Here is a 19614-nt window from a genome sequence, read left to right as displayed (position 1 = left end):
AAAGTGACGTCACTTCCACGTGTTGTCGGAAGAGGGCAGAAGTTTATTTCTGATTGACAACAACTAACGTGAAAGTGAACTATTTTTAATGATTTGTGTCTGCGAATGAACTGCTTACATTCACCTGGACTAAAATTCAACATCCCGGAAGTTTAACCGAAGGATGAGCAGCTTCCCGCGCGGAGGAAGGAAAACGTTCACCAGAAGATCCAGCGGTGATTCACAATCTGACCGGTAGGTGAGACTGTCACTTCAGAGATACAACTACGGACACGCAAGTCTTAGTGCAGGTCTTTAAAGGGGGATTTCAGTATCTAAACATACAATTATATTCTATTAAATTCTATTAAATAATATAATATTATATTATTTTTTATTATTTTGTATTATTTTATATTGTATTCTATTATATTATTTTGTATTATATTATATTATATTATATTATATTATATTATATTATATTATATTATATTATATTATATTATATTATATTATATTATATTGTATTGTATTACATTATATTATTAAACCCTTGTCAGGCTGGAGGTTTTTTCTATCGCCACAGCCTTCTATGCACCTCATGTGACAAAGCTGACCTTTTTCCTCTTTCATATCAAGCTGTTGCACGTCTCCCATACATGTGTGGTTAGAGCACAATTTTATCAGCAGCCATCGTTTGGAGTAAGAGCGTTCACTGAAGGAAACCAAACAACGTGAAGGCAAGAGAAGAGGAGCCGGAGGAGTTGACTGATTATGGCAGGAGGAATGTTGCACAGGCGACTCAGCATAAGGGATAACTGCAGAGTTCCTGTAAGTAAACATCAGAGTGCGTTCAGCTGCAGGCTTCTGCAGCTCCACTGCAGTAAGAACTCGAACAGGAGGACAGTCCTCCCCACACAGACACTGTCATCGCCTTCCATATGAACGTTTTGTTCCTGCTTTGTTCACATGTAACATAGCAGTTTATGGAGTCTGATGGATCTAGGTCCAAAGGAAGATCTCAGCCTCTCTGTGTGACACTTTAGTTCATTGTTGCATCCCATAGTACTCTTTTTTCATACAATTGTTTTCCTTTATAGTCTTATTATTTTTGTTCCATAGTTTTTTCCTCCCTCAGTTGTATTTTTTCATCCTATAGTTGTCTTTGTTCATCATATAGTTCTTTTTTCTTGCTATAGTTTTGTTTTTATATATTTTCATCGTATAGGTGTCTTTTATCGTCTTAACCTTTTTTTCCTCCTTTAGTCATTTTTCTTCAGGGTCTTTACTGTAAATGTAAAGAAATCAGTTGATCTGCTTAAAGCACGTTTGTGTATTTTTACTGAGATCCACAAAAGTCAAAGTCAAACTATGGATTTGAACAATAGTTGTTTTTTAAGCACATAAGTGAGAAACTATTTTTGTTTGTTCTTTGCAGATAAATGATCAGAGTTTGGTTCAGGTTTTTCAGTTTTTTCATCTCACTGACTGCAGCTCCTCCACCGTCAGATTCCAGCAGAAGACAAACAGCGGAAAAGTTCATCAGGTTGATGAAAACGCCCAGCAGGCCTCCGTGTGGATGGCCACTTTGTACGGTGTGGGTATTTGTCAAAATAATGTCCCGGTCTTGCCACAGAGGAATCTGCAGACCTGCATGAGTCGTGTTTCTCTGTGTCTGAAAGTCTTCCTGTTTATGCTGCCGCTGATCTCTCTGGGGTGTCGTGAACAGGCCTCTACATGCGGCCACATCAGCGCTGCCGCTCGACACGCCGCGCCTTCAATTGAACTCTGCTTGTTTCCGTAATGATTTGGGACTTGTCCCAAACCAACCGTTTTTAAACAATGTAGTGCATTTTCCTTGAATTGAGGTTGTGAAAAAGACTAATCCTGCATGTCAGCCAAACACAAACAACAAAAACCTTCATCAGTTCCTGTCTGAGAAGAATCCTCTAGATCCAGTGACCAGAAACCATCAGTATCACAGAGCTCTGACAAAGAACAAACCAGGCCATAGAGGAAGAAGAGATCTGAAGGAGAATAATAATAATATTTATAATAATAAAATACGCTCAAAGCGCCACACTTGTGTCCATTATTCATTCACTCTTCATTCATACTTCTTGATGGTAGAGGCATGGCTGCCAGTTCGCACCTACGGTCCTTCTGACCATCAGCGGGATCAGTAGTAGCCGTGGTTACATGGGCAAAATATCTTGATCGGATAAATGGTCGGATTAAAATTCAACCGTGCACATGGGATCAGAAAACCTTTTTCCGATTGGAACAAACGTTCACATGGGTCACACTTTCGGTCGGAATAAATCATTTGGGCATGCGCAGTAGTGTTGAAAATACCAGAAAAGGAAATGAGTCCCACACTAAACAAACCTTTGCTCTCATATACATTTATGCAGCAGCTCAGTAATATACGAGACAATCTTCCAAACGTGCTTTTATTTATGTTATTAGCATTATGAAGCGCCTGTTCGCTCATCGTTTTATTTTTAATCCGTGTGGTCAGTGCTTTTTTGTGGAAGAAGAACGCAGCTCCCAGGAGAGGCTAACACACGCTAACAACATAAGCCTTGTTTGAACATAAAAATCCATGCGGGAAATCCCGCAATCTGCATCTTGGCTGCACGTAAATATGTGGAATAACATCAGCCTTTATTTTATCTGGACACGACTGGAAACACATCCATGTGATTGTTTGAACGGTTTCTAAGGACTGAGCGACATTTCTGCTTTTAAAAGTTCGCACACCGCCCAAAGCCGCTGTGTGAGCTGGAAGTCCGAGCTCTGCTCAAACACACGGTTCTCCTGCGTCCGGCAGACGCTAACCCAGAGCGGCGGGATGGATCGCAATCCGAAGTCTCCCACACATAACCAAACGACAAAAAAGCACACGTGACAAAGCGTCCTCCCTCCCCTCAAACACAAAGTTATTAATCCAGCTGCTCTGCTGAGACACAGTTTGTTCGGTCCACCGGCACCCGGGCCTGGGCCGCGCAGGGTCCAGACGTCACGGGCACGAAGCGCTCCTCCCCAGCACCCCCCCGTGAGGGGCGTAAAAGAGTGGATGGGCGCTTCGTACCGGGCCTCCGCAGAGTAGCCAGTCGGTCCTGTTTGAGCTCCAAAGCTTTCTCTGGAGCAAAACACCGTCTATGCGTGACGTTAAACCAGAGCAGTAGTGACACACTCTGCTGATCAGAATGAACCGTTTACATGCACAACGATCGGATCAACAATCGGCATAACCCACCTATCTCAATCAGAAAGAAAATTTGATCCGAACGAGTCTGATCGGGGCAGAGTATTCCTAACGGCGTGTTTACATGACGCATTTTTCTTCCGATCAGGCGTTCTTTCCGATTACTTTTGCCCATGTAAATGCATTCATGCACATTCATGCTGGTAGGCAAGGGCCCCCACTGGGTGATGTTAATTGCTCGCCATTGATATGGTAATTGCCCCCAGTACCATTGTTTATTCGAACCCTGGATTCCTGCCTACCCAGCTGATAGGGTTGGATCAGCCACACTCTGAGGAAGCAAACATCCAACATCACCCATCAGGCCTGGAATCCGAAGGAGAAGAGAAAACGAGGAAGACCAAGGAACACGTGGAGAAGGAACCTGGAGGCTGATGTCAATAAGACCGGTCACTCCTGGAGGGCGCTAGAAAGGATCGTTGGGACGGTAAACGATGGCGGGGAGCTGACGATGTTCTCTACCCAACCAGAGGAAAAGGACGGACAGTGGACTGACTGACTGAAAGGACCGTCCGGGACCGAAGACGATGACGGAGAGCTGAGGATGACCTATACCCAACCGGAGGTACAAGGACGGACGATCGACAGACCGACCGATTTATGAATGGCCTAAATAGGATCCATTGGCCTCAAAATCATTGAACACACAACAAGAAATGAGCAACCGCGGCAGGGCCACCGTTGGACAAGAGCATCTAGTTGTAATGGTCGAAACGCTCAATGATTACTTCTGATGATGTGTGCTCTAAATGGGATGGCAGAGTAGACCAAAGTACTGCAGGTGCATTCTGGGCCACAATGCTTTGAAACTTAGTTCCATCATTAGTTCAACACAATCTCATGTATTTTAACCCAACCCTCACAGAACGTTTAAGCCCTCTTGTGGGGCACCCTCGGGGCAACTTCCTTTATTTTCATCGCCTAACCCTAACCAGAGGACACTTTTTTTTAAACATTTGGGCTACTGCAACCCAAATCACAAATCCATGAAAAATGAACCTGGTGTTTGTTGAACTTTGTTAATCTTAAACCTCTTGGCCACTTTTGACAAAGAAAAAGAAAGTTTCAGCCAAATCCATCATAAATCAGCAAAAATTCCCCCCTGTGGCTGAGCGGCACGTGCGATTGTGCTTTAAAACTTACAATGGATTACTCATTTCAAAGCAGACAGACCAGACAAGTTCAAACACGACACATCCTTCTCTGTCTCAATCTCACCAAAAGATAATATGGTTCTCCTCATGTGTGAGCTTAAACCAGAACCGAGCGGACCGCGCCACCTGTGTGTGCACTCCAACCAGAAGGGACAGGAAGTGGACAGACCGCTCAACGTGCACAGCAGACCTCCAACGGCTTGAAGGTGTGACGGCTGGCAGCGGATGTGGATGACACATGTTTGTGTTAACAAGCAGGATGGGCCTTGCAGCGAGCCTGTCATCCGCCTGTCTGAACCCTGTGGCTTGTTTCACACCTGGAAGGGCAAAATTTGCACCTGAGCCGTTCTCAGACTCGTCAGACCGACTGAGCGCGCAGGCTTTTGTGTTCCCGCCGCTTTTGTCTTCCATTCACAGCAAGCAGACACAAGTGGGGTTGGAGGGCTTTCTGAAAAAAGTTGGATAAGCTGCCAGCCCCCCCTCCATCCGAACCTGCCCCGACAGATTCCTTTGAGGATCCACTTGTAATTAGAAAACATCTAAGCTTATTTAAACCTCTGAAAATGTCCCAAAAGGGACTCCCATTTGCATCCAAACCTCCTCTGCCAGCAGCACACATGTGTGGGCTTGAGGAGGAACTCTTGTTATTGTTTACAGATGGGTTACCAAGGGTGAAATGCAGCAGGGACTGCTCAGGAGAAAGTCAGGAACAATAAAAAAGTGGCTCATGAAGGAGCAGAAGAGGAGATGGACAGTCCAGCTGCAACCCAGAGAGACCAGAATGCTCGAGTTGGAAAGATGGAATGAAGAAAAGTCAGCCAAATCAGAGAGTTGCAAATCCTTTCGGGAAGCAGGGGCAGGAAGACCAAAAAGGGCAAATGAGAGACACTTTTTACCCAGCGCTGGGTTGGACGTGAGAGGAGCTCGTGACGTCCAGAGGCCCGTCTTCCCAAAACCCGCCTAAGCACTCTGAGAACTCGGACTTGGATGAGTCACAGCCACTGACCTTTCTAATGTGGCTTCTAAACAAGGAGAGGTTCTAGGATTTCTAAGGACCTTTTGGGGCTTTTCTCCAGCAGTGTGTTGTGTTGGTGGATGAATGTCCTCAACACACTGCAGGAGAGCGTTTGAATAACTGGGAAACAGTGAATCCCCTTTTCTCCTTCCAAACTTTGGAGCACAAAGCAGAGTTGTAGTCACGAATTCCTCCTTTAAAAATGTTGGAAGCAGCTGATGGAGTCTTCCCAGAGGACGTCAGGCCCATTAAAGGTTTCTCACATGCTGCTGAAGTGAGCCCCGCGTGGACTGTTAAAATCCAAATGTGCTTTTTGTCATAAATTACGGGTCTTTTTAGCTGCAGCTGCTAGATAAAAACAAACGTGTGACCCTAAATCTTCAGGCGACTGTTCCCATGCTTCATGCATACACTTATCAATTAATAACACTGCTTGAAAGGTAATCCCATTTAAAAACTAAAAACATGCTCCTCTCAGTCCTCTGCACAGAAAGACCATTGTAAGAGCAGCCCCTTAAAGCCAGGCTGCACCAGTTGTGGAGCAGAGCTCCAGTGACCCAACTTGGCAGAACCGGAGGAGGCCTTTGACATTTTACTGTGGAAACTTGCAGTGGGTGTTGGCCCCATCAGTGCGGAGACTCGCCGGCTGATGAATACTGCAAAACAGATGTCCTAACTTCAGAGATTCCCTCCAGTTCTGCTGTGAGATAGCAAACAGGCATGGCAGCTTTGATCAACATGAAAATAAACAACCAGATTTGGGAAACGACCCAGTCGATGGATATTGATTTGTGCAACTTGATAGATTTGTATTCGAATAGCAGAGTAAGTTGATTTGAATTGTTGTTTGTTGCATTTTGAACCAGCATCGTGCTTCTTGAAGCCACAGATGAGATCTCAAATGAACGAAAATGGAACAATCAAGGGAGAGGTTTCATGTATGCAGACGGTGTAAACCTGCTGAGCACAGGATGCTGGCGCTGGTGGCAGGAAAACGTCTCAGGAGGAGGTGAGCGCTGCTCAGGAAGGCAGTGGTACTTACTGTAGCTCTGCTCTCATCCTGTTGGTGGGAATTCCCTCCCTGTCAGTATTTTTAGTTTACCAGCCATCATGAATCATAAAAATATGTCGAGGCATCAAAAAGAGTCCAGTGGTTCATTTTTTATCTGTTGTCATGTGCCAGACACGTCTAGATGTACATTCTGCTACTTGTTTGGTTCTTCAAAATGTCTTGGATCGCTAATCTGTCCATCTTGTTTTGTGTCCTCTTGTTTTCAGTGTTCTCCAGAAATACCAGAGACTGGCAGAAACTTTGATTTGCATTCCTGTGTGCAGCTGGCTGCTCTGCAGCAAAAATCTGACTACAGAATTTCCTCTAGGAGCTAAAGTTACACGAAGCTCTGACCGAGGCTGCTGTGGGAGCCTTTAGGGCTTCACTCTGGTTTCACAGTTGTCACACCCCGAATCTTGCATTGAGCAAAAATGTCATCAACTATTCCCACTCGTCATCTCTGGGTTTGTCTCTCCTCCCGTTGAGGCTCTCAGGGCATCTCCGTCTGTTTGCTGCCATGAAGCTTTACTCGGTGACTATATGTGTGTAGAGGCGGCGTTCTGAGTCTCAGCTGGGTTCAAACGCCCATGTGGGGCTAAAGTCCTGAAAACAGGTAAGCCACTGCACACCCGAAGGCGAACCAACATGCTCACGTGTTTGTGTTCACAGATGTGTGGGTACATGTGCCAGAACCATGGGGGGGTGGGTGAAGGTAAAGAAGACAGGAAGTGTGGTTCTTTACCATCATTCCACCATCATGCGACCATCGTCTCTGAGGGCCGCATGTGAGAGCCTGTGGTGCCGCCCAACACAACCTGCAGGGAAATGAGGTTCTGAGAAGAGTGAAAACACACGGTAAAGCATCAGGGAACCCGTGAGACCGGCCCAAATGTTCCGTGACGGATCCTCGCGGCTGTCTTACTCGTGTATGTACCAGAGCCAAACAAGGCGAAAGTCGCCGCCCGCCGCTGTAATTATGTGCTTGTACATGTCTCCTGTGTTTTCCTGCAGTTGATGGTTGGAATGAAGCAGAACTCAGACAAAGCTGTCACAACGCTTCCCAATCACTGCCTACACTGCTGTGTTCTTCACAACACACTTTTGTGTGTTTGCTGAGGGCGTGCTCTGTTGTCGGCGTCTCGCTGGAACAATACAAGTTTCTGGACAAAAATGCATCACGGAGGAATCCTTTTGTGTGGTCCCACTTGAATTTTTCCATTCTCTTCCATTCCTCCCACTGCCTTTTTGTCTGTCTGTGCTCACACACACACACAAACACACACCCATGCACACAAACTGTGTTCATATTTTCCACGCCAAATCCTCCAGTTGTGACTTCATGCAGACCCTGCAGGCTCAAGGATCCACTTTTTCCCGCTTTAAACTCTTGCGGCGTATTTCAGATTAGAAGGCTTCAGGTTGTTGACCTTTGAATTAGTCTAAACACTTGTTTACTTTCTCCTGCCGGAGGCTGTGAGCCATTTCATTTCAGTGATTCACACCCAGATGTTGAAATGTCAGAAGTATTTTGTGGTTTCTGGATTTTTAATTAATCTCTTGGGTAATCTGCACAATCAGTAATCGCTGCTGGTTTTTAAGTCAGAAGAACCAAATCACGAAATCTTTATTCTAGAGTAACTTGATCTGAAGCTGCTAAGAATATTTGGAAACAAAAATGTAAAGTCAATCTGTGTTCAAATCATGAAGAGATTTAAGTGACTTGATGCAAAGCCCAGGTTTCTGTTTTTTAAAAAAGAGAGGAAGATTTATTGTATCAACTCTGATGAGATTCAAACTGCTGAAACCTGGATGGTGAAAATGTTTTCTATTTTTAAAAACTCGAAAGGAACTCTGGAGCCAGAAGGAAACGAGAAGCTGCTTTCTGAGCAGAGTCCAGCTCAGCCAAAGCGGAAGTTCATGTGGCTGTCCTTCAAAATAAATGAGCGTTAAAAAAAAAAGTGAAGTAGTTTCTGTGTGGAGTTTGCATGTGTGGGTTCAGTCCAAAAACAGACTTCATAGGTTCACAGCTGTCTCTAAATTGTTGGTTGTGGTTGTGTGTCTGTGTGGACCTCTGCTGGACTGGGAAACCGTCCAGGTTGAACCCCACCTTTACCTGAGAGTGTACCCAGGTAAACTCCAGTAACCCCAAACCCTAAACGGGATAAGCAGGTTAAAAAGATGGATTGATTATGGAGACACATACGTTTCACAAAAAACTTATATTATCCCGGAAATGTTTATGACTGTCAGTCACTTTTATTTGGTGCATAAAGATGGAGCCTGCCATGTTTTACTTTGTCTATTTCAGCTGAATGAAGATTAGCATATTTGTTAAACAACACTTTAGTCACCCCAAACTTCATAAATGTCAACTATTGTAGATTCATTTATTTCTAAATTGAAGATTTGTGTTGGGATTTAGCTAAATTTAAGATTGTATATTTCTATTCCTTAGATACATTTTTTTCCTTGGATTTTTTTAATGTAATCTCATGAGTTGTGTTTAATTGGTTGAATGCTATAAAGCTATAAAGGATTCAGTCCATTGTTTTCCGGCTTCTCTTTCTTTATTATAGGATCTTTTTTTTGCCACTTAACTCCTTCTACAAATTTTCAGCTATTTTAACTGTTCAACTATTCAAATGTTCACCCCTTTAGCTGTTTTCAACTATGGTTTTTGGTCCTTCAAATCCTTGAACTTTTCAAGATATTCCAGGATTTTTGCCTCCATTGAAATACATGGGGAATCATTGGTGCAGAAGCTCGCTGGTTTGAGACCCGACTCTGGCATTTTTCACAAAAACATATTTTTTGTTATTGTGCTGTTTTCACTTTATTTATGGTCAACTTTGATAATTTCTTTATTTTTGCTAATTATTACCCTTTAAGTTTCAATTCATTCAGCAATATAGCATTCAACCCTGCATTTTTTTCTGGTTCATTTTCAGTTTCAGTTCATTTTATGATTTCTTCTGTCAATTCTAAATGTGTAAACTCAAAAAACACATGAATTGTTTTCCTTTCTCAGAAAATAACAAGATAGAATAAAAGCGAAAACCTGTGTTTCTTTCCCCCCATAAAACCCCTCTGTTTCTAATAGTTCACATTTATAATATTTCGTCATCTTATTACCAACATGCAGTCTTTACACCCGCATGGTGGATCGGACATGGTTTTCAATCCCGAATCTTATTTTGAAAGGCGTTCCGGGAAGCTCGCGCGCTCGTTGCGTGGAGACGCGCGTTTGTGCGTAAACTTTGCGCCCACGTTCTGCAGGTTGGACTTTCAGATTGAGCGCTCACTGTCTCCGGGTCCGCAGCGCTCGGGAGGGGGTTCTGCTGAGCGGAGTAGAACCTCGGTGTAGAACCCGTTGGGGTCAGCGCGGGACTTCTGCCTCGTGCCTTCTGCCGCGCGCTCTTGAGCCGCGCGGAGTGCAGGACTCCAGGATCCACCCGGGATCTGCTGTGGATCTGGTCAGTCTCCGTGATGGATCCACGAGTGCTGACATGGGTGATCTGTTTGCTCCTGCGCTGGACTGCAGCTCAGAAGTCCCTGGAAGGTAAAAGATTCTTCTGGTTCCAAGATTTTGTGTTTTTAAATACTAATATTTCCGTTTTAGCGCTTGGATTTAAAGCCGCTTTTTGTCTTGGAGAAACCTGAATGGATTTTTTTTGGGTTACACAAAAAACTTTTGGTTCCAAAGTGCTGCAGAGGATTGTGGGGTGGAGATGGATCAGGGTGGGGCTGGTGTCACACCCACGTTGGCTGTGAAATGACATCTGATCAGAACTTCCAGCCTCTGGCGGCGTTTTCCACACGCAGGGCGGACACGCGTGTCTGTGGTGATCATTGGCGTCTTTTGATGCTTATGGTTTTGGAGACAAAGATTCAGAACTGTCTGATTTCTAACAATGTTTAATCACAAAACATCATTATATTTTTATTTTCTATGATCAGAAATGATCTTTAGCACTTTGAGGTTTCATTTAATGAAACTTGCATTATAATTTTTTTTTATTATTATTAGTATTCTGCAAACCAAAAATATCACCAAGTATTTGTCTACTTTCTACTTTAAATATAGTTTTCACTGGTTAGACAAAACTTGTAACTTTTCAATAAGGCGGAACAATTTGCTGAGACAATTGTAAACCTAAATGAGTCATGTCATCTTAAAACAATCTTCATTTAAGTTTTATTAAAACTATTTTTCGACTCATAATTTTCATATAATTGTGACCACCTTATCTTATTGGTGTAGAAATAAGGTGGATTAATGTGGTGCGTAAAATATGATTTTTGTTTTTTTGTTGGCTGAAAAAGCATAAACATGTTTGTATGTCTACAAAATATACTTTAAAGATATTATACTTTATTTATATACTTAAGTATGAGCTATTTTCCAGATTAAATTATGGATTAAAAGAGCAGAACTTCCAAATTTATTTTAGGAAATCTCACCAAGACAAATGAGCTTTATTGGCAGATTTTTTAACACGGCAAAACATCCTTAACTGTTTTGTTAACTTGTTTTCAAAAGGACATTTTTTTCCAGTTAATTTTCTCCAGACACATGACAACAAGAGCAGTCAGCTGTTTGGGGCACATTTCCTAAACCCTTCAGATTAAGCCCTTAATGGGGGGGGGGGGGGGGGTTGCTTTGGTGTCTCCATTTATGGAAACGTTTGATAATTCTGTAATTGTTCAGTAAATTTAAGCACTTCAAGCTTCAAATAGTATTAAAGAAAGCCAAGTTTTGCCTGATAAAGGAGGACAAACATAATTCGTTAAAGATGTGTCTGCAGATATGATGAGGCCCACACTCCTATATGTGTTGCGGTTACTGTAGGATTTATTACCTTCTGGAGGTGATTTACTGTGTGGTTAATGTGCTCACATAGGTGTTAAACTCCCATAATGCCGTGTCCTTTTACTGGAGGCTGTATGAGCAGTTTCGTCTATCGCGTGGCTCAGGCATGAATCAATCTGATGGGAGTGCGATGGCAGCAAAAATCGGGTTTGTAGATTAACGCATATCGGCTCAGACGAGGGGCTGCAGCGTGGAACCAACCTCCTCGTTCCAAAGTCCAAACAGCAGGAAAAATGTAAGGATTTGGTCAAATGTATGGAAAGCCGTCAGCGTGGTATCTGCGAGGAAAGTCGCCACCTTAAGAGTTTTCAGAAGAAAACAAGAGCAGAAGGCTGTCAGCGTGCCTCATGTGAGTCCTGAAGTCTTGACTCAGAGTCCAGTTTGTGTCGCATATTTCTGTTGTTTTATCTTTTTAAGTTATTTTCTGAGATTTAAGGTGGTGGTGGGGTGGTGGTGGTGGTGTGCTCAATCTCAACCCTTGCAGTCAAATATTTATCTTAGATTTTGTCTGCGTTTCTGCTTCTCGTGTCATTTCTCTGCACTGAGCACGCACATCCCACATTCCTGGCCGCCTCTCGCATGGAACTGCCTGTGCTCACTCCGCTCTTCATTCCTCACCTTAAGCCTCTTCATATCTCCTCCTCCCCCTCCACCTGGCCTTTTTACTTATCAAGTGAGTTTCTGTATGATAAAGTCTAAACAGAGCGGCTCAGATGCCTTTATCCAAACTTCTGAGGAACCAAAAGGCGTGGTTCCTGTTTGTTTAGAGTTCTTCTTATCTGATCTGAAACTGTCCAGATTGACTCCAGACCTTCTGATCCTATGTTTGTTTGTTTAAACCTTTCCATTTTAACACTGTAAGATGGACTTTAAAAAAAAACGACTGGTCACGGAGGAAGGGTGGGTTTACTTAAAAGGCAGGACTTGTGGAAAAACTGAGACTTAAATCAAATCATGGAGGAGATCCATTTTTTATTCACTGACTTGGCCTCTTGTTTTGTTTTCCTCCACAGTGCTAAACTGCTGTGAGGGTGATGTCCTCTTCCTGGTGGACTCTTCAGGAAGCGTGTCCTCCTATGAGCACGCCCGCATGCTGGCTTTCCTCTCCGAGCTCCTCCTCCCCTTTTCACTGGGACAGGAGCAGGTGAGGGTCGGACTCCTGCAGGTGGGCACCAAGCCACGCCTCGAGTTTGGCTTCGACACATTCAAGCGCCAAAGCGGTCTCCAGGGGGCTCTGAAGAGCATCAGGCCTCTGAGGGGGGATACCAACACCGTGGAGGCGCTGAAAATGGCAAAAGATGTGTTGCGTAAAAGAGCGGGCCGCGGGGGCGGGTCCGGGCTCCCGAGGGTGCTGGTTTGGATGACTGACGGGGTTAAACCAGGGGATGTTGTTGGACCTATGGCGGAGCTGCGGGAGGAGGGCGTGGCAGTGCTGGTGGTGTCAACGGGGCATGGAAACTATCAGGTTTTGAGGCAGGTGGTGAGCCCCCCCACTGACAGCCACTTGCACTTTGTGGACATCGACGACATGAGCATCATCACGGATGAGCTGCGGGACGCCCTGATTGGTGAGTCCGAGGCCATTGGTCAGTCTGGGGTCACACATGCAGAGATGTTGGGAAAGGAAACTATGGAGATGCTTTTTAATAAATGAATCATCCTAAAGCTCAAGAGCTTTTACAGCAGATATGAAGCTGTGGTACAACAATCAGAAAAAAAATGACACAAAGGTGTTTAAAAACCAAAGGGAGGGGGAGGGGGAGTGAACTAATACAAACTTTACAAAAAAACACTTTCAAATGAAGCCAAAAGTGAAGGAACGTAAACTTCAGGAAATTAAAGTTTCTATGAAAATTCTATTTTTTGTCCCTGCCATCCTGTTTTTTGTCTCAGATTCTGAGGTTTTGTTTATATATATATTTTATTGGTTTATCGTTGGCAGTAATAAAGACTTGAAATTTCTCTTAAAAAAAAGACCAATTGATAAATAAGTAAAAGTGGGCCAGAATTTGGCTTATAACTGCTTTAATTGTGTTATTCTATATTGTTTTTTTCATTATTGTGAAGTGATCTGATTTCTGGCCAAGTTTCTCTGCCTCTTCACGTACTTTTCCAGAGTGTCTCTTAGCTGACAGTGGAGTGTACTGAATAAAATGGTATCGTCAGCATATTCTAGATCAGTCAGGTGAAAACAAACACTCCAGGGACTTGCTTGAAGACCCGGTACATCAAATGGTCTCTGATGCAGTTGAAGAGAACCAGAGGCGCCACAGAGCTCACCTGTGGCCCATAACATGTCTCCTTAGCATTAATACAGTATTGTGCACATATTATTACTGATATATTTGTTAAAAAGAGTGCCGTCAATCATTGAATGCAGTTCTTCATAAGGTCTGTAGCTTAACAGCTTCAGAGAAAGTGTTGCTGGGACATTTTTCTTCTCCGCGTCGTTAAAGTTTATTGTGTGTTTGATGCTGAAGCTGTTTTGTTGTTGCAGTAGCTGGGATGTTGACCGCTGTTTACTGTGCTTTGGATTAGGCTCGGTCCAAGAAGCAGCCCATTAAATATTCCATGTAGAAACGGAAAGTTTTTGATTCAGAGACAGGATTTTTACTCTCAACACCAAATCGATCCCCTCCTCCTTAAATCGAGTGTTGTTGTAAACAGGAAGCATCAAGCCTTCACTCTGACTAGCCGATTGACTCATGAGAAATGTGTTGCATTGAAACAGCTGCAGAGGCACCGGTGGCCTGTGCCGAGACCGGCCTATGTCCCCCTGATCCTCCCGCTCCTGAAGACAGCGGGTGGAAGCGAGCTGCTCGGATACCGAGGACGTCTGGCGTGTTTGACAGTCGCCACGAGATAGGCTGATCTATTCGTGGATTAGTTATTAAACGTTGCTCGATTCATCCTCCAACGCCATGTCAGACATGATCCACATATGTATTTATAGATCTAGACTTGGGGAGACGTCTCACGCTGGATTAGGTAACTGCTGTAATAATCAAACAGGACACATAAGCAGTTAGAAAGACCTGATCTGCATCTTTAAGTCAGGAGAACTGCATGAATTCTTGGTAACCGACTGAATCATTCATTAAATCCATTTTGGAGTTCATTTTTTCAGGCGTTTCTGTAGATTTCAAGTTGAGTGCAAAGTTTATTTAGAAGCTGAGTTTGTCTGTCTGGGACTTTACCACTCCCTCAAACATCTTTTTTTCTAATATTTAGTCTTGTGTTTTTCTTATAATAGAAGTTAAGAGCGCACATTAACATTATTTTGGTTTCTTTACACTGTTTCCTACAGAGATTCTCCGCGCCGAGCGCATCCAAGTCCGGGATATTTCCACGGATTCTGCCACTCTGCAGTGGCGCCCGGTTCTGTCTGGTCTGAGTGGATACTATGAAATCCGGGTCGGTCAGGTTCCGTCTGGAGGTGGCAGCGGAGGTGGACCCGGAACTAGTCCGAGTATTGGTGGTAGTCAGTACCAAAGAGTCACCCAGCCCGCAGGCTCCAACAGTGTGCGTTTGAGGGACCTGAAGCCGGAAACCACGTACGTCGCCACCCTGACCTCGAAGTCCAACGAGCAAGACTTCAACTCGCTCTCTGTCACCTTCACCACAAAGCCAGGTTGCTTCATTTTTTTGTCAGTAAAATATGGAAAAACTTTTATGGTCCATTAAAAAACATAAATAAATCCAGAGTTCCGTAACTTAAGGTTCCACTCCGATCACCTTCTGATATTTTCTCAGTGTTTTCATGATGATTATGCCGTTTTTAGCCAAAATCAGAAAACCTGTGTCGTTTTCCAGGACCTAGTTTCTGCAGAGCAGCAGAAAATACTCTTCTGAGTTGTGGCCGGGACTGTCGGGGCGCAAGTAAACCTCTACTGATGTCCTACCATCCCTTTGTTTATACTCTCTCCCGCTAGCTTACAGCCCCTCACACCAGTGTTTTTCAACCAGTGTGCCGCGGCACACCAGTGTGCCGTGGGAGATGGTCAAGTGTGCCGTGAGAAATTGCCCTCATTAACTGATCTAAAAGCAATTACCATCTCCAGGAAATCAGCTCTTTGTTCATCCAAACAGGCCCTGATAAAACACTGAGAAGTTAAGAATATGAAATATTCTTGTTAAAATAAAATATGTCCAACACAAGAGGCCCTCAGCTCTCATCTGTTTGCCTAGCTGTTGGACAGGACAAGTTAAAAAAAAAAAAAAAAAAAAAAAAGAATATGAAATATCATAAAATACTTTTTTCTTTGTGTTTATATGATTCTATTAAAGACATTTTGATAACAATAACGGGATACCGCGATTTAGCTGCAGCTATAACTGTGTAAGGAAAAGTCTCGCCCCTTTAACTGTCTCCACCAATCATTCTTGAAGGCTTAATCACATGTCATCAGTCTGACCAATCAGAAGTGGTTAAAGTATTCACTTCCTTGTTTCGATTTAGCGCAAAAAAGTCTCTCTGTTCTAACAAAAATACCAGCTAAAGCTCGTCTTTAGCGGTGTAGCTTTCCACAGAATCTGGTATCAGACTGGAACAAGTGAACAAAACCATGAAGCTCAAAGACGCTGGTCTTTCCGCGGTCGGCGGATTATGGGCACTACATCTCCCATGATGCAGTAAAATGACTGTTTTAGCGCACAATGAGTCTCTCCTCTTAACGTCTTAAAACAACGAACACACATCAAACAGTTTTTGAATCTTTTGACTTAATTTTTAATACATCTTTTAGAAAAAACAGCTGCAGCTTCCAGCTTTTTCTGCAACATTTATCACAAAAATGCATGTGAGATTGCAGAGCGGCTGTAGATCAATACAGACTGAGCTTTTTCTTTTTTTTTATTTATCTATTTTTTTGGATGCTGGTGTGCCGCGGGATTTTTGTCAAGGTTAAAGTGTGCCGTGGCTCAAAAAAGGTTGAAAAACACTGCCTCACACAATCAACCTAATATTAGCGGTGCAACAAAAATGGCGAGCAATATCGTAGCTATCCAGCCGTACAGTTTGAATCCAGATTCCAGCTCAGACAAGGAAAACAAAGACGTTCATGGATCTATTTGTATGTAAGAGGATGCATCAGAATGGAGCAGAGCAAGGAGCTTGAGGCTCCGCCCATTGCAATTTTTATGTGACAACTTGGAGATTCCTTTAAATGATTTTTTTCATCTGCTCTTGATTCATCACGATTTGATTAAAGAAGTACTCAGAAATGCAATTTTAAGCTTAATTTTCTTCATAAATGTTCACCGTAGTCATAAAAATGCTACTAGAACTTGATAAAAACACCATTTTCATTGGAGCTGGTCTTTCACAAGACAGGGCGATGTGAAGCTGGTTTTTCTCTGAATATCTTCAGTTTGGAAATTGAAGATGCTGAAGGAACTGTGTCTCCCTCCACTCAGAGGTGCTGAGCCCAGCTGTGGTGACGGTCTCCGAGTCGGGGCAGACCAGCGTTCGGGTCAGTTGGGGTCCTCTTCAGCCGGACACGGTCACAAGTTACCTGATCGAATACTCTGCCCTGCCTGGAGGGAAGCTGCAGACCGTCAGAGTGGACCCCAGGCAGAACTCCACTCTGCTGAGGGGCCTCCAGGCTGACACCACGTACCTGGTGACGGTCAGCGCTCGGCACGCCTCAGGAAAGGAGAAGGCCATGTCTGTCAAAATGTGTACTCAAGAAGGTGAGCAATGGGACTTCAATGGCCCGTGGTCTGTTTACCTGACGCTGATCAAACACAGGCAGGGAGAAGTTGCTCTGAGCTGTAAGGGGGCCACAGACGGCCCGTCTCTTCTGGATCTTCGAAGCATGCTCCGACTGATAGCGCTCGGTCTCCTTCTACAGTTACTCCGGCCCTGGCGGACCTCCAGCTGACCACTGTGGGAAGTGATTCGGTGCAGGTGGACTGGAAGGCCAGCGCACAGGGCTTGAGGGGTTACTGGCTCACCTGGGAGGGACAGCAGAGCTCTGTACCTGGCCGGCACTCCTCCCTCTATTTGCCACCTGACTCCCGGTCAACAAGGCTCACGCACCTCCCCCCGTCCTCCAGGGTGTGTGTGTCGCCCATTTACCAAAGCGCACGTGGAGATGGACTGTGCTGCACGGCACAGTTTCCGTCAGGTGAGCCGAGTCGTTTAATGGCACGAATAAATGAATGTGGTCTGCGACTGTCAATCATTGTCATTCTATCCTATAGATTTCTGATTCGACAACATGTGTCATTGTATTTACTCCTTTAAAGCGCAATTGTCAGTTTTTCTGGTTAAAGTTTTTCAAATTAGACCAAATCTGTCAACATGTCGGCATATGAAAACATCTAAAACGTGTTTTTAAAGCTTTGTTTTTGCCCGACACTTGCATGCAAAAGTCTCAGCAGTCTCCCTTTTCCCCCCTCAGAGTCGCTGTCGTATGGTTACCAGTCCTAGCAGAGCAGAATGGGAGGTGCACCTTTCCAAACATGGAGGGAGGAGGGGGAGAAAGGAAGAATGCTGACTTCCATCCATGAATCCGTTGCGTTCCTCTTCCTTCTGTGGACATTCAGCAGGAGAAGCGGTTTGGCTCCCCGAGCTCTCATGTGGAAGCCAGAGACTGTGACAGTCTGGCCAAAAGTCGACTGCTACAACCTGCAAAGCAGAAAACGTTACTTTTTTTTTACATTTCTGTTTTTTTCCTTTAGTATGCAAGAAATGCTTAATGTTAGAAATGCAAGCTTAAGGGAGTTTCTGGGTCTGTTTTGCAGAATCGCTGCAGTGCATCCTGGGAAAGTTAATGTTTTACATGGATTTGTTTTGGAAAAAAAAACTTTGCACCATGTGCACACCACATGCGCAACGTCTTTTAACGCACACAGAAACATCTGAAATGCATTTACAGGGCATTCTGTACATGCTGAAATGCTTCGCCTCTTACCACATCTTTTAATTCTTAGGGCTTGTGTGCGCCGCGCAGAGCAGCAAACTAAATCCAGGGCTTAGAAAATGTTTTTTTTTTCTCTTTGGAACACAGAGGATCCAACTGTTTTGAATTGAGAGAGGATGTCTTCTCATACAACACAGATGTGTGTGACTGATTTGTTGATTTCTATTAAAAAAAGTTCTATTCATATTTATTTATCTAAAAGTTATAGGCAGGACAATTCTAAATTTGGAGTCTTTACTGAAATGTTTACTGGATGTAGAGCCTGACTTTGCTGCCCCCTACTGTAAGAAGGTGTTGTGGCCCACTGCTGACCTTTTGCTTCATCCTGAGGATGTTTCTTGACCTCCATTCAGAACTACCACTATATGTGTATATGTATAAGCTGTAAATAAATATTACAGTATGTATCAGTGTCAGTAAGTGACTTTTAAAAAAATGTTATTACCACATAGGGGTCAACTTTTTATTTTTAAAAATTAAAAAACAGCTGTTTTGCTCAGCTGGGTGTGAATTATTTTGAAATTGAAGAACTTTAAAAAAAGGTTTTCTGCCCTGAATCAATAACCCCAGCATGCATTCGTTTTCTACGCCCTCTTGGTCCTTTCTGGGGTCACGGGGGTGCTGGAGCCTGTCCTAGCTACTGTCGGGGAGTGTGCGGTTCTTTCTGGATGTCCATTGTAGGGCCACAAAGGATCCATTTAGAGAATTGTGGCTTATATGCAGTATATTAAATTTTAACACAATCTTTTGTGTGATGCTCTTTTTGTTTTTGCATGAAAAAGGTCAAGTATACAATGAAAAGTATAGGATTTGCTTGAGATAAGATGAACTTTAATAATCCGTAGGGAAATTTAGTTGTTAAAACAACCCTGGGGTTTAGGCATCAAGATGCAAAGAAATTAAATATTCAGATGTGCAAAAATTAAAATTTACATACTTTAAAATATCATAGACAAGCTAAGTCATGTGGTGTGAAACATCTCAGGTAAAAAAAAAAAGACCATTAGAAACTCTGGAGTTGATTTTAGTGGCACAGATCATTCGATTCGATTTGATTCGATTTGATTTGACATGGTTTATTTCAAGCAATCAAAGTAAGAATACAAACAAAACAATCAGCAGCTATGCATTCGCACAGAGACGTATCAAACTTAGGATAATTAATACGCATTAGCATATGATAAAATCTGTTCCTTAAACTAGAATAGATAATGCTTTATGATGATTTTGCTCAGAAAAACACACTTGTTGTGGTCTGTCATCAGGTTACGCACTTTTCAGTTGTGTCTAAAAACAAATGTTAAAATAACAAGACTATAAATTAGCAACAGTTAAGCTATTACATCTA

The 19614-nt window shown here is 43.4% G+C and overlaps 1 protein-coding gene and 2 long non-coding RNA genes across 3 annotated transcripts; all 3 read left to right on the top strand.

Moving 5' to 3' along the window:
• The first annotated feature begins 17 nt into the window (after window positions 1–17).
• Window positions 18–2059, top strand: LOC144993847 (uncharacterized). The gene is made up of 3 exons (XR_013657112.1): window positions 18–234; window positions 619–810; window positions 1418–2059. It is a non-coding gene; the product is annotated as an uncharacterized LOC144993847 (long non-coding RNA).
• Window positions 2060–6121: 4062 nt separating this feature from the next.
• LOC110015318 (uncharacterized) lies at window positions 6122–6834 on the top strand. Its single transcript, XR_013657115.1, has 3 exons — window positions 6122–6244; window positions 6366–6428; window positions 6698–6834. It is a non-coding gene; the product is annotated as an uncharacterized LOC110015318 (long non-coding RNA).
• A 2884-nt stretch (window positions 6835–9718) lies between these two features.
• vwa1 (von Willebrand factor A domain containing 1) lies at window positions 9719–19009 on the top strand. The gene is made up of 6 exons (XM_004070255.5): window positions 9719–10029; window positions 12354–12908; window positions 14648–14971; window positions 16756–17031; window positions 17193–17468; window positions 17745–19009. The coding sequence occupies exons 1-6, from the start codon at window positions 9957–9959 to the stop codon at window positions 17771–17773; spliced, it is 1533 nt and encodes a 510-aa protein (XP_004070303.1). The 5' UTR covers window positions 9719–9956; the 3' UTR covers window positions 17774–19009.
• Window positions 19010–19614: the final 605 nt, after the last annotated feature.

Source organism: Oryzias latipes, chromosome 7 (assembly GCF_053564925.1).
Source record: "Oryzias latipes strain Hd-rR chromosome 7, Olatipes_Hd-rR_3.1".
Lineage (NCBI taxonomy): Eukaryota > Metazoa > Chordata > Actinopteri > Beloniformes > Adrianichthyidae > Oryzias > Oryzias latipes.
This window is presented reverse-complemented; position numbering and strand designations above follow the sequence as displayed.